This window comes from Elephas maximus, chromosome 2, assembly GCF_024166365.1.
Source record: "Elephas maximus indicus isolate mEleMax1 chromosome 2, mEleMax1 primary haplotype, whole genome shotgun sequence".
NCBI lineage: Eukaryota > Metazoa > Chordata > Mammalia > Proboscidea > Elephantidae > Elephas > Elephas maximus.
The window spans coordinates 226,459,059-226,472,117 of NC_064820.1; the positions used below are offsets into that span (position 1 = coordinate 226,459,059).

At 45.7% G+C, this 13,059-nt stretch overlaps 1 protein-coding gene across 5 annotated transcripts in view; it reads left to right on the forward strand.

Annotated features, from left to right (window-relative positions):
* Positions 1 to 9,310, forward strand: part of SLC37A1 (solute carrier family 37 member 1) — a 73,509-nt gene extending 64,199 nt beyond the window's left edge. For 4 of the 5 annotated variants that reach the window (XM_049874942.1, XM_049874944.1, XM_049874943.1 and 1 more), the window contains 3 exons: positions 1,286 to 1,383; positions 5,535 to 5,599; positions 6,096 to 9,309. In XM_049874942.1, the coding sequence (XP_049730899.1) occupies positions 1,286 to 1,383; positions 5,535 to 5,599; positions 6,096 to 6,111 (179 nt within the window). In that variant the 3' untranslated portion in view covers positions 6,112 to 9,309. Of the gene's footprint in view, positions 1 to 1,285; positions 1,384 to 5,534; positions 5,600 to 6,095 lie in introns of all 5 variants that reach the window. The other variant, XM_049874946.1, reaches the window with a different exon arrangement.
* Positions 9,311 to 13,059: the final 3,749 nt, after the last annotated feature.

The following is a 13,059-nucleotide window of genomic DNA, read 5'->3' on the forward strand; positions in this document are numbered from 1 at the left end:
GTCCATTTCGTGGTATTTGGGAGGTAGAGAGATCAACACATAGGAACAATCTACTGCATTTACCTGGAAGTTCTTCTGAGGCTTAAACACACACAGTTGTTTTTAAAAACAATTATAAAAGTAGTAAGTGCTCTTTGTAAAAACTTGAAACAAAAATATGTATGAAGTATGAGTGACCCTAATAATCTCATGTCCCAGAGATTACATCTCTGTTTACAGTTTAGTGTAAATTCTTCCTTCACACTTCTTAACCATACATCTCCCAAAACAATAAACCATCTATGAATGTATCATGATTTATTCCAAGCCCTACTAGGAAAATAAATGACCAAACTGCTTCAACAAACAATATTGTACACATATCTTTGGGCATTTTTCAGAATATTTTGTTTTTTGTTATTGAAAATTTAGTTTGATATAATTTCAGACTTACTGAAGAGTTGTAAAAATAATACAAAGAATTCACAGAATTCATTGTACAAACTATTCATTTTACACCCTCCCCTTCCTCTTTCACCTTTTCCTCCCTCCTCCCCTTCCCCCACTCTCATATATTTGTACACGCACGTTATGTACACGCATATGTGTATACTTACGCATACACACATACGTGTATACTTATGCATGCACATGTACATATTTTTTCCTGAACTGCTTGAGAGTAAAATGCAGACATGCTACCCCATGTCCCTAACTACTTCAATATTTATTTCCTAAAAAAGGAATTATCTGATATAACCACAGTACAATTATCAACTTCAAGAAGTTAACATTGATAAAGTATTAGTATCGACAGACCTTATTCAAATTTTACCCAGTAATATTTTTTATAGCATGGGAATATTCAAAATTGTGCATTAGATTCAGAAAGTATTTCTTTATATAATAAATTTTTAAAATAATGAGATTGTTAGATCAAAAGAATGAACATTTTTAATATCATCCATTAAATCTTTTTTAGATTTGGTGCTAGAAAGTATTTTTAGATTCAGTTCCAGAAAAAGGTTGAACCAATTGTACCCTTGCTAATACCAAGCAGCCTGCTTCCATAAAGATAACAGCCTGGGAAACCCTATGGAGCAGTTCTTTTCTGTCCTGTGGGGTCACTATGAGTCGGAGTCAGCTCGACGGCAGCGGGTTTGGTTTGATTTTTTCAGTATGTTTTTCTTTCATTATGAGTGAGGCATTTAGCATCTTTTGTATATTTATTGGGCTTGGGTATTTCAAATGTCACGTGCCAGAATTTTCCTTAAACACACCATGTGTGTCCATTCGCCACATTCAGGAGCAGCCTTGGGCCCTCTGCTGGCTGGGCTCATCTCCCCCTCTGGATGGAACAACGTGTTTTACATGTTGATGTTTGCAGATGCCTGTGCCTTACTGGTAAGTCATCTTATTTTTAATCCAACCAGCACTTAATGAGTGTATCTAGGGTGGCTGGCCAAACACTCCTGTAGACAATTTTTTCTTTTTTCTAATGATACATCTCTACAGATGGTCCTTCCCTAAATATTCATGGTAGAAGACCCTCTATCTCGTTTAAAAATAATGTTGAAAACAGACTGTAGGTCAACCTGCTGCTCTGTAGTTTCAGGGAGGATGATGTAGATGCTAAGAGGATGGAGCTCCCTCGTTTTGAATTCTGACTTTGTCAGCTATCATATATGTGCAAGTTGAGCAGCTTACTTAACCTTTTTGCTCTGCAGCTTCCACATCTTTAAAATTGGTATAATAATGGCGCCCAATGACAGGATCATTGTGGGAATTAAAGAAAATAATGCCTGGTGCTTGGCTACATCACTGGTGGCCATTGTTGTTCTGGTGTCCCTCCTTCCATCAAGTCCTCACAAGGAGGAGCCCCCTGACTCCCTTTTACCCAAAGGGATGGGAGAGGAAAAGAGGAGCAAAGAGGCTGCCAGTGTGGGCACTGAGCTGCCTTCTGTTTGCCTCTTCCCTGGAGTCCTGCTTCTCAACCCTTCCTGACTTGACAAGACTCAAGGGCTCCTTCAGGACAGAGAAGACCAGTGATGATGGGACTGTCATACAGGCATATACATCCGAGGGTGATTAGAGTATGTGACCATCACACAGACATATACGTCCAAGGGTGATTAAAGTATGTGACTGTCACACAGATGCATACATCTGAGGGTGATTAGAGTGTGACAGTCACACAGACATATACATCAAGGGTGATTAGAGTATGTGACAGTCACACAGACATATACATCCAAGGGTGATTAGGATATGTGACCGTCACACAGGTGTATACATCTGAGGGTGATTAAGTATGTGACAGTTACACAGACACATACATCGAGGGTGGTTAGAGTATTCTTATCATTACATGTCATCTTGCTATACAAAGTCCCCAAACCTTAAAGCCATGCTGCTCCTCTTGCTTTGCTAGAAGAAACACTGAGATTGATCCTGATAAAAATCTTGATGAAAATATCAACTATATTAATTAAACAAAAATTCTATATTTTAATCCCAGGGATTCCTAAAACAGAGCTTCCCCAATGCATACAGAATCAAATACCATCTTTCAGTTATGAACCTATTAAGTTTTAAAAGGCTGACTCTCAGACCATTTTTTCTTTAAATGGCTAAGGATTTTAGTTATATCCCCAGATGTATTTCCACAAAGTAGCAGCAAAATTTCCATTCTTACAGCTGTTTAGAGTCCCTGATAATTCTGCTTCAGAAATACTGGGTTATATGTATTGGAAATCATTTTAAATGCATAGCTGAACTCACAAAGAAGTTAGGAAATCCCCAGGAGCCAAAAACGTGAGACAACATAAAACTAGTTCACAGGTTGATGCAGAGCAGCCCTGAAGTGAGTTACCAATCTTAGGAATCTAGGGCTGGGATGGTTATCGTATTTTTACACAAATAATGTGTGCCTTGTACATTTGTTTGCCAACCGCACCCTCCCTCCACAAATATCTTGGCATAGGGACACTTAGAAAATACCTCACAGGGATAGGGCACCATTGGCAAACAAACATAGAAGGCATGCATTATTTGCATAAAAATACAGTATGTTCGTAGGGAATAAGAGATGAAGTGTTGGGCTGGTACAAGGTGAGGAGTTGAAACTGGAGCCAGGACCTTCAAAGGACTGTGCTTGCAGTGAAGGGGTGTATTAGACAACATCTGCACATTGGCACAGGAAGACAGTAAGAATTTGTGTCTGTCTTAGCCTGGACACCAGATGTGGGAAAATATTCACTGGTATTTTGGACTTGCCCACAGTTACATTTAATTTTTGAATTTACATTACTGAAATACACACACACATGCTCACACACAAAAGAATAAAATTGGCCCTGGAATGGTCAGTGTGATATTAGGCACAAGCAAATCCAAAACCATTTGAGTGGGACAAATCCAGATGCACAGGATTCTTACAACTAATACGCCCCTGAAGATGAGCTCAAATTCCAAAATTATGAAACATGAGAAAGCAATCCACTGTGAAGGAGTGTTAACATGCTCCTGAAGATAAGCTCAAAATCCAAAATTTTGAAACATGAGAAAGCAATCCACTGTGAAGGAGCGTTAACATGCTCCTGAAGATGAGCTCAAAATCCAAAATTTTGAAACATGAGAAAGCAATCCACTGTGAAGGAGTGTTAACATGCTCCTGAAGAAGAGCTCAAAATCCAAAATTATGAAACATGAGAAAGCAATCCACTGTGAAGGAGTGTTATCGGGCACAACAACCAGCAAAAGCAGACCTCCTAATACTGCAGATAAAAATATTATCAGATAAACTGTAAAAATAAATATATTTAACATTTCTAAAGACATAAAAGAAAAAGCTGGACTCATGGGAAAAGAACAAAACACTATCAAAAAACACTGCATGTTTTAAAAACAACCAAATAGAAATTCTGGAAGTGAAAAATGTGGTTGGTCTTTAGCAGAAAAAATCCTTGATGGATGGGTTCATAAAGCAAATTAGATATATCTAAAGAGAGAATTACTTAAGTAGAGTGTAGATAAATAAGAAAATTACCTAGAATGTAGCTCGGAAAGAAGAGATGGCAAATATTAAAAAGAGAAAAAAAAAAAAGAGATTAAATATTAAATGGAGGACCAAATGAGATGGCCCAACAACACTTGTTTTCTTCTTTTCCATTTCTCCTATTGATCTCCTTTTCATAATCAGACACCTCCTCCTACTAACACCGCACACATTGGACTTGATAAAATTCATAATGTCGACGAGGTACCGGCTCAAACTTAGCAAACATGTAGTAGTTGGAGCTACAGTTTCAAATTCACAGTGATCAAATCATTTAACAGTAGTATTCCTGTCCTTTATTCTGTTGCCACCAATGCTATCTGTAGCATCTGAAATGTTCCAATTACTTTTACCCCTCGTGACAGTAATAAACACTGCTATGCTATGTGTATCAGGCAAAGCTGCATTTTATCTGTAGGAGAAATACCTGTTCTCTTTAACCTGAACTTATATCATATGTGCGGCTTCTAAGGTCCTGCTTGGATGATAAGCATCTAAGAAAATAGAAACTCTTATGCCTTCCAGAGTTTCTACCTGAGGCTTGATAATGTAGCTATGTGTGTGAATGTTTATGAAGACCCCCTCCTCCCCCAAGATTTGCCTCTAGCACCCCCACTGCTGGGCCTTTCACACGCCTTGGGGCCTGTGGGTACTTGCTGCCTTCTAAGAAGCAGCAGGATGTCCCTCAAGTATACATTCCAGGGCAGCCTTCTGTGTGGCTGGGTAATGCTGGGGGAAAGACTAGAGCCACACTTGAAATGCAGAAAAAAACAATTAAGTTTTCTGTGACACTTGGTCATTAGTCTAGACTTGTAAACTTGGTCTCAGCTTTTAAAGAACTGTGAAGAGAAGGCGCTGGATCACGACCAGAGCTGGCCATGGTTGTTCAGGGTCAGGGCAGCTGCACTCACTGACGGCCTGTTTGTGAAGGCCTGAGGTGCTCTCTGAGAAGCTTCCTGATGAAACTCAGCTGTTCCCCAGACGGCCTCCTGAGCCTCCCACACCTCGGCTGAGGAGATGCCCATCTGGTGTTCAGCCTGACCCCCCACGCTCTCAGGTTCTCCCCAGCATCCCTGCAGTCCACTTGTCACTTCATCTTTGTTTTCTGTCTTTGCCCAATTTGGACATCTTATTATTGTACTAATTTTATTTTAGCCATTACTTGAACCCAGAAGTCATTCAGGCTGCTGAAAACTGCCCAAAACACCTTTCTTTCAGAGCCGCAGCCTTGAAACCTTGCTTGTTAGGGCTTCCCAAGAAACAACCATGCCTCAAGCTGAGCAATTGGCCAGAGGCGGCCTGCGTCTGGCTCCCTCTGGAGGCTTTTACGTCCCTTTCTCTTCAGAAAAAAACCATCTCCTGGAGCAGACATGCTAGGGTGCGCCATGGGGGAGACTGCAGGCCCAGGTGGGGCGGCAGGGCCCCGGCAGGTGTCTGCCGGCCTCTGTGGGACCTGGGCTGCAGTGACGGGTTTCGTCTCCCTCTGTTTTGGGTGCAGTGCCTGATCCGCCTCATCCACAAGGAGCTGGGCTGCACGGGGACACCGACGGGGGACCAAGTTCCGTAAGTCCACCACCGGCCTCTGCTCAGCCTTAGGATGTCTTTCTGCCTTATCTGCCTTCCACACCGGGCTCTTCCTGAAAAAGAAAAATGGGGAGCCGTCCTTTCCATGGCATGTCTCTGGTTCTTCCCTTCACTGATAAGGCGCCCCTGTGTGTGTATGATCCTGGCCATCGCTCCTCGGATCCAAACGGAGACGTGTGAGGGAAATTGCCTCCTTTGTCCTTGGCCCTGGGAGCCGCAGCTTCCCTGCAGCAGTGACAGCTCCCCGAGCTGCCCCCGCCCGCCCGCGCCTGCCCCTGCCTTGCCTGCTCTCTCCTCTCCGCCCACCATCAGGCTGTGGGGATGGTGTCAGGCCTTATCCACCTTCAGACTCTGCTTCCAGAAAAAGCTGTGGCGGAGAGAGACAGACGTGCTGTCTGAGGGCTGTGTGCGTGTTCTATGAGATTAAGCATCTATTTAACAGTGGCTTGCAGTTTTACTTTATCATATCTTTCAGGTTTAAGGAACACTGACTGTGTTAATCTCATCCTTCACAAGCCGTCTTTCCTGGAAAAGTTCAAACAGAGCCTCCTGGGTTGAGAAGAATGACGTACCCTTGCCTTTTGCACAGGCACCTAGGTGAAACGCAGATTCAAACTGGCGAATCCCTGGTGCCATTGCAACGACATGCAGAGCCTAGGACAGCAGTGAGTACGTCGGTGGGAGCTGCTGCCCGGCTGCCTTACCCAAACCAGGAAAACACAGACTCTGACAACCAAGTGCCTCGTGGCAGGTCTCACCCCATTGCTCCACTGGATGGATGAAAACCAATGGCGACACAATGAGTTCTTAGATGCAGACCCCCTCTCTCAGGTATTTAGGTACTAGAATGTTAAAGGGACATGACGCTCTGCCAGCAGGACCCCTGACCACAAATGTGTCCGTCACTTCCAGAGACCCCAAAGGTGCTGCCTAAAGCGAATGGAAGAATATCAGAACCCACCAGCTAGCAAAGAAGCTGGTGTTAGGAAGCAAATAACAACTCAGCCTCTAAAATGACTCCTCACATTACCCAAAAGATTTTCCCAGGGCTTCCTCTCGTTCTGTATGACCTGAAAACTGAACGACAGTGAAACTCCCCACGCTGGCGATGGGGCCCAGGCACATTGGGAAGCGCCAGGCACAGCGGGGCCCACCTGAGCCCTCTCAGAGGGGCCCCGGCATGGGGTGGGGGCGTCACACTCAGGGCTGTGAGCCACACATCTCAAGCGCAGCAATCTGCTTCACTCCGGATCTGCACACATCTGGGGATGGTCTCTAGGTACACGGTAGCAGAGTGGATGTTATTTATTTAAAATATGTGATGTGTATATGAGGTTTAGAAACTGTAAAGGGCATTTCATTATTTATTAAGACAAACTCCGACTGCTCTCGGGCTGTTTGTTTTCCTGGCTGTTGCCTAGCAAAACACTTACCTGCCCTTTGAAATAAATGTTTTTAGAAAAAAAAAAAAAAAAAGAAAAACCTCCAGCAGAATGCTCAGAGAATGTTGATTATTTCTGGGCCCGTTTCCATCACATTATAAAAAGAAAACTCCCAGGTACAGTGTGTGCTTTTGGTTTTCTCAGGATTGGACACCCACCGCAGTTTTGCAGCCAGGCTAAGGCAGTTTCCCCCAGAAAAGGGGTCACCCCTGCTCAGGAGTAGGCCGGCACTTACACAGAAGCCTGAGCCCAGGCTACTGCAAACCCAGCCGGCTGCATATGTTGTAAACCCTTCCTTGGGAAACGCCACACACCAAGTGGGGGCAGAGTTGCACTTGAAAATGATTTTCCTACACTTCTAACTCACCCAACAGTGGAGATCTGGCTTCACAGCTTTCTTCTTAGGTATTTCCCAGGTTTGCACGGTACACATTTTCCTCAGAGTTGGAGCTCCTGTGTTTGAGCAAAGAGAAAAAAAAAAAAAAGGGAACAGAATATCCAATATATTTAAATACTTAAATACCTTTCAAAGATAGCTCTGTGCCGGCCTCTCACTAGGAAAAGGGGGAGGTTAGAAGGGCTTCTCCACTGCTGCCGTCCCAGGGTGGGCCACGCCAGCCCTCCAGAGAAGCCCAGGCAGGGTGCGAGGCATAGAAGGCAGGTTCTCCACGTCCCTGGTCCCACTGGGTGAAAACCAGTTTCCATGGGGTAGACTCTGACTCACAGCCAATCCATGCGTGTCAGAGTAGAACTATGCTCCGTAGGGTTTTCAGTGGCTGATTTTTTGGAAGCGGATTGCCAGGCCTTTTTTCCGAGGCAGAGTAGGCCTTTCTAAAAGAAAGTTATTTATACATTTAAAATTTTCCTCCTACTAAAATAAAAGTTTCATCAACACTAAATGGAGTATCTGCAGGTCTCTGACACACACGTGTCAGCATAGCAACAATTGTGCACACGGTCCAGGACCAGTGGCTGAGTCGGAACCAGCTTGATGGCACCTAACGACAACAGCCCTCACATTCCTCTTCCTCCTGTTCTCTTCCATCCTGAGTTTCCTCTTCTGCCTTTAGCCCACCTCCTTCCCTTCCCCAGCCTTAAGCACCCCACCAGTACTTCCTCACCCCACCAGGTATCATCACAGAGGCCTGCTGATCTGCGCCCTGACCTCCAAGTCCCCAGCATCCACCCTGCATGTCTCTTTCTAGGTGTTCGCTGTTGACATTAAATTGAATAGTGTAAGGGGAAAATGAGACCAATATAAATGTGCTACAGTAAAACCTGTGAAAGCTGGAACCTCAGTAAGGCAGAGACCTGTGAGAGAAGGAAAACTCAAATATTTTCCACCAATAGTGATAGAAAAGTGGTAAGACAAGAGCCTGTGAAAGGTGAAAAACTTCCGAGATACAGAAAAACAAGGCAGTCCCATCGAGTTGTGGCTCTCACAGATTTCACCGTATTTGGTAATGCAAAGCCCCTTGGTAGCGCAAATGATTAACACAGCCAAAAGGTTGGAGGGTCGAGTCTACCCAGAGGTGCCTTGGAAGAAAGGCCTGGCAATCTGCTTTTGAACAAACAGCCATTGAAACCCCTATGGAACACAGTTCTGCTCGGACACACATGGGGTTGCCATGAGTCAGAGTCAACAGCACCTGGTAACTGGTATTTGGTAATGCACAGAGAATTTTCTTTAAAAATAAGGTCTTTTGAACCCACTGCTTCTCTGCCTCTGCAGAGCTGGTCTCTCTAAGGCCTCCTCTAGCCCAGTATGGGGCTCCTCTTTTGGCTAGCTGCTATCCAGTTGGCTCTGACTCATGGCAGCCTTACGTATGACAGAACAAAACGTTGCCTGTGCCATCTTCATGATTGGGGGTACATCTGAGTCCATTGTTGTGGCCGTTGTATCAATCCATCCCATGGAAGATTGCCCTCATTTTTTCTGACCCTCTACGTTGCCAAACATGATGTCCTTCTCCAGCGACTGGTCTTTCCTAATGACATGTCCAAAATAAGTGAGCCGAAGTCTCGCCATCCTTGCTTCTAAGGAGCTCTGAGGAGTCTGGCTTCTATGGGGCAGTCTTGTTGTAAGGTGCCATCGAGCCGGTTCCAATTCATAGCGATCCAGTAGGACAGAATAGAACCGACCCGTAGGGTTTCCGAGGAGCAGTTGGTGGGTTTGAACTGCCTGTGTTTTGGTTAGCAGCCGAGCTCTCAACCACTGCACCACCAGGGCTCCATGGCGCAGTCCTAGGTAGACTGAATTCACGTCTGTTCCCTCCCTGCACCCTCCCCCACCCCCCACCCCAGCCAGTGACCACTGTCGTTTGTTTGTTATTCAGCAAATAGAAGGCTCTTAGGTGATCAGAGTTGCTTTTCCCCAACTTGGTAAAGTATCAGAAGAGAATCTTAGACAACCCACAAAGGAAGAAGAATTTTGTGCTCCTGAACCGTCTAAGCTAAATCCTATTAATACCTTTTGAAACGGGTTGTCGATCTTTTTTGAAAATGAGGTATACACCCAGTTATTTTTCAAAGCAGGAGCCCCTGGGTGGCTCAAATGATTAAGCACTTGACTGCTAGCCAAAAGGCTGGCAATTGAACCTGCCTAGCAGTGCAGTGGAAGAAAGGCCTGGAGATCTGCTTTGCAAAGGTCACAGCCATGAAAACCCTATGGAGCAGTTCTACCCTGCACTCGTGGGGTTGCCAGGAGTCAAGAGTTGACTCGATGGTAACAGCTTTTTAAAGCCAAGGTACATCTTCAACCCGTGAATGGAAGATTTCATTGTAACTATTAAGGGGAAGAGTACATGATTTCAGCATAAAAATACATCTTAATTTTATCCCCAGCCTAGCTGAGCTCACTTCCCTCTGCAAACAGCCGGTTGGGGAGCACTGTGTTGGCATTCATATGGAAATGAGGCTCTGTGCTCATAAATTTGCATGTCTTGGAGATTGTCCTATTCAAGTCAGCAAGAATGCCCAGGGTGATTGAAATTTTATGCACGCTGTGTCCAGTCCAGTGGAAAGTGTCAAAGAGGGGACCCCAGCTCTCCCATCACAAAGGACAGGAAAGTTGCTCCTGGAAGCCGCCTTAGTAAAAACACCCTATAAATAAATAAATAAATAAACCTGTTGCCATAGTCAATTTCTACTCATAGCGACCCTACAGAAAACACCCTGGAAGGCTTCAAATCCTTCCTTGTGCTCAGGTGCAGGCTGGTCTTTGTCCTTCCTCTTCTGGAGGCTGTTGATCTTTGTTTCTCAAACTGGCTGTGGGCAAGGGCCAGGACCTCCCCCTTACCCACTGGTTTGTAAAATTCAGTAAAGATAAATGGCTAGAAATAAATTGATCACTAAAAAAAGTCCTCATTTTTTACTAAATCCAAAGGACATAAAAATCGCCCTGTCAAATTGCTATACAAGTTTTTAAATGCTCATTTCATAGCTCACCTCAGCATGGACTGTAACCTGGTGGCCCGTAGAGCACACTTGGAGTATCTGGGAGATGGGCTGGCCAGAGAGGGGAACCCGGGGCCTCAGCAGGCCCAGCCTGGACAGGCGCAAGGGGAGGAAGCAGCTTTGACAGCTCGGGGGTTTGGTTGAAATGGCTCGCATTTGGCCAAACAGTATCAGAGAGTGGGAGGGAAAGGCCTTGGGCTGTTAATGAAAACTGCTTGGAGACGGTTTTGGTTAATGGAATCAAAAAACTGAGTATTCTGTCACCTGCCTCCTTGATTTGTCAGTCACCAGAACTGCCCTTTCCCTCTCTGGGGTTTTAACATGAGGCACTAATTGGGTAGTCTATCTTTTGGGATAATACTACTCTCAATCCCATTGCTGTCGAGTCAATTTTGACTCATGGCGACCCCACGTGTTACAGAACAGAACTGTTCTACAGGGCTTTTTTTGGCTGTAACCTTAACAGAGGCAGACCTCCAGGCCTTTCTTCCACAGTGCTGCTGGGTGGGCTGAACTGCCAACCTTTAGGTTAGTAGTCCAACGCAAACTGCGCCACCTAGGGACCCTAGTTCACATTCCGTCCTCTCTGAAAGGCACTTTGACACATTGAGTAGACACAGGTGTTGGGTGTGCTTTTGTTGAGCCCCTGTGCCCTGCGTCCTGAAGAGGTTCAGGGTCCTGAGACATGACACCAACACCCCAAATGTCCGTGGGTCCCACACAAGAAGCTGGGCAGTCCTGGAGGCCAATCTTGGCTCTCAAGCCCCTCGTCTTTAAAGTAGATGGGCTCTGGGGCTCTTCCTACCACTCACATTCTAGAGCTACATGTCTGCAAAATTGTGCTGCTTACATTTCCACACTAATCCACCCATTCGTTCAACAGACGTTCTGAGGGTCCCCTGGCACATTTTTAGCACGTCATGTGAAACTGTGGGCACTGTAAATTGCACTGTCGTTAGCTGGCGAGGGAGCAGCCCCCCGACCCTTCTGAGATGCCTCCTGGGAAATCATGGCCTTGGGTCTACTGCTAACCCTGGGTGGTCTGCTCTTCTGCAGCCCACTGTGGGCCATGTCCTGCAGAGCCGCTACTGAGATTGTCACCATCCCAGAAGCCGCAGTGGGCTCTATGCAGTGGGCTCCACAGGCCTCGGTGGGCTTCAGCTTTGGTTTCTTCTCTCTCCCACTGTCTTCACTCTTTCTCCCGTGTCTCCTTCTCTCTCCAGCTGCTGCTGGTGGTAAAGCCTCCCACAGGGGGAAGGACCCACACTCCCCACAGGTGGGATGACATGACATGAGCTCAGCTGCTAATTGAAAGGTTGGGGGTTTAAGTCCATCCAGAAAGACCCAGCAATCTGCTTCCAGAAGGTCACAGTCATGAAAACCCTATGGATAACAGTTCTACTCTGACACACAAGGGGTCGCCGTGAGTTGAAGTCAATGGCAACTGGTTTTACAACCCACCTCGCCCACACCCTTACCAGCAGCCCACGAGCCCACCCTGCCACCCTCACTTTAGAAGTGACACGATCAGATCAGAACGAACACCTCTTGGTTCTCTCAGCTGCCTTCTCGGGTCTGACTTCCCAGCTACCAGCCTCTGCCGCAGGGGGCTCCTCTAAGCCCCAGGCTGGGACAGCCAGGAGGAAGGAGGCCTGGGAGCCGAGGGGATGTAGAAGGAGGAGGCCTCTCAGAGCCCACCAGCTTGTGGGGTCCCAAGCGACCACCACTGTGTCAGCAACGGGAGATGCAGTCTCCCTTGGGTGGACAAGAGTGGTCAGCAGGCACGGGGTCTTTTCTGATAAAAATTCCTTTTTTCTATAACTTCCCAGAGCTGTGGAGAGGTGTGTGTGCATGAGTAGGAATGTGTTTCCTATCAGAAACCAGGCCTACACAGCATAAATTGGCACACATTTTCTCTTACAAAATGAATCAAAATTAAAAAAAAAAAATGTGTAAGTGCGTATCCATTTTGTTGCTGTTGTTAGGTGCCGTGAGTCCATTTTCACAGAGACCCCACGTGACAGAGCAGAACTGCCCCAGAGGGTTTTCTTGGCTGTATTCTTTACAGAAGCAGAATGCCAGGTCTTTCTCCCGGGGAGCCACTGGGTGGGTTTGAACTGCCAACATTTTGGTTAGCAGCTGAGTGCTTACGCACCACGCTACCAGGGCTCCTAAGTGTGAGTCCATTTTGACTAAGCAAGTCTAGATCCAGGAATTTATCCTAAGGGAGTAATCAGAAGAGTTAAAGAAAAAAATCTGGTAGAGCGGCATTCACCTAAAATTGTTTCTAGTAAAAAACCAACCTAAAAGTCCATCAGTGCGGGCCTTTTAATATATTATAGAATTATTTAACTGCAATCTATACCGCCACTAAAACAGTGATAACCAAAACTCATTGCTGTTGAGTTGATTCCGACTCATAGCGACCCCATAGGACAGAGCAGAACTGCCCCATACGGTTTCCAAGGAGCGCCTGGTGGATTCGAACTGCCGACCTTTTGGTTAGCAGCTGTAGTTCTTAACTACTATGCTACCAGGGTT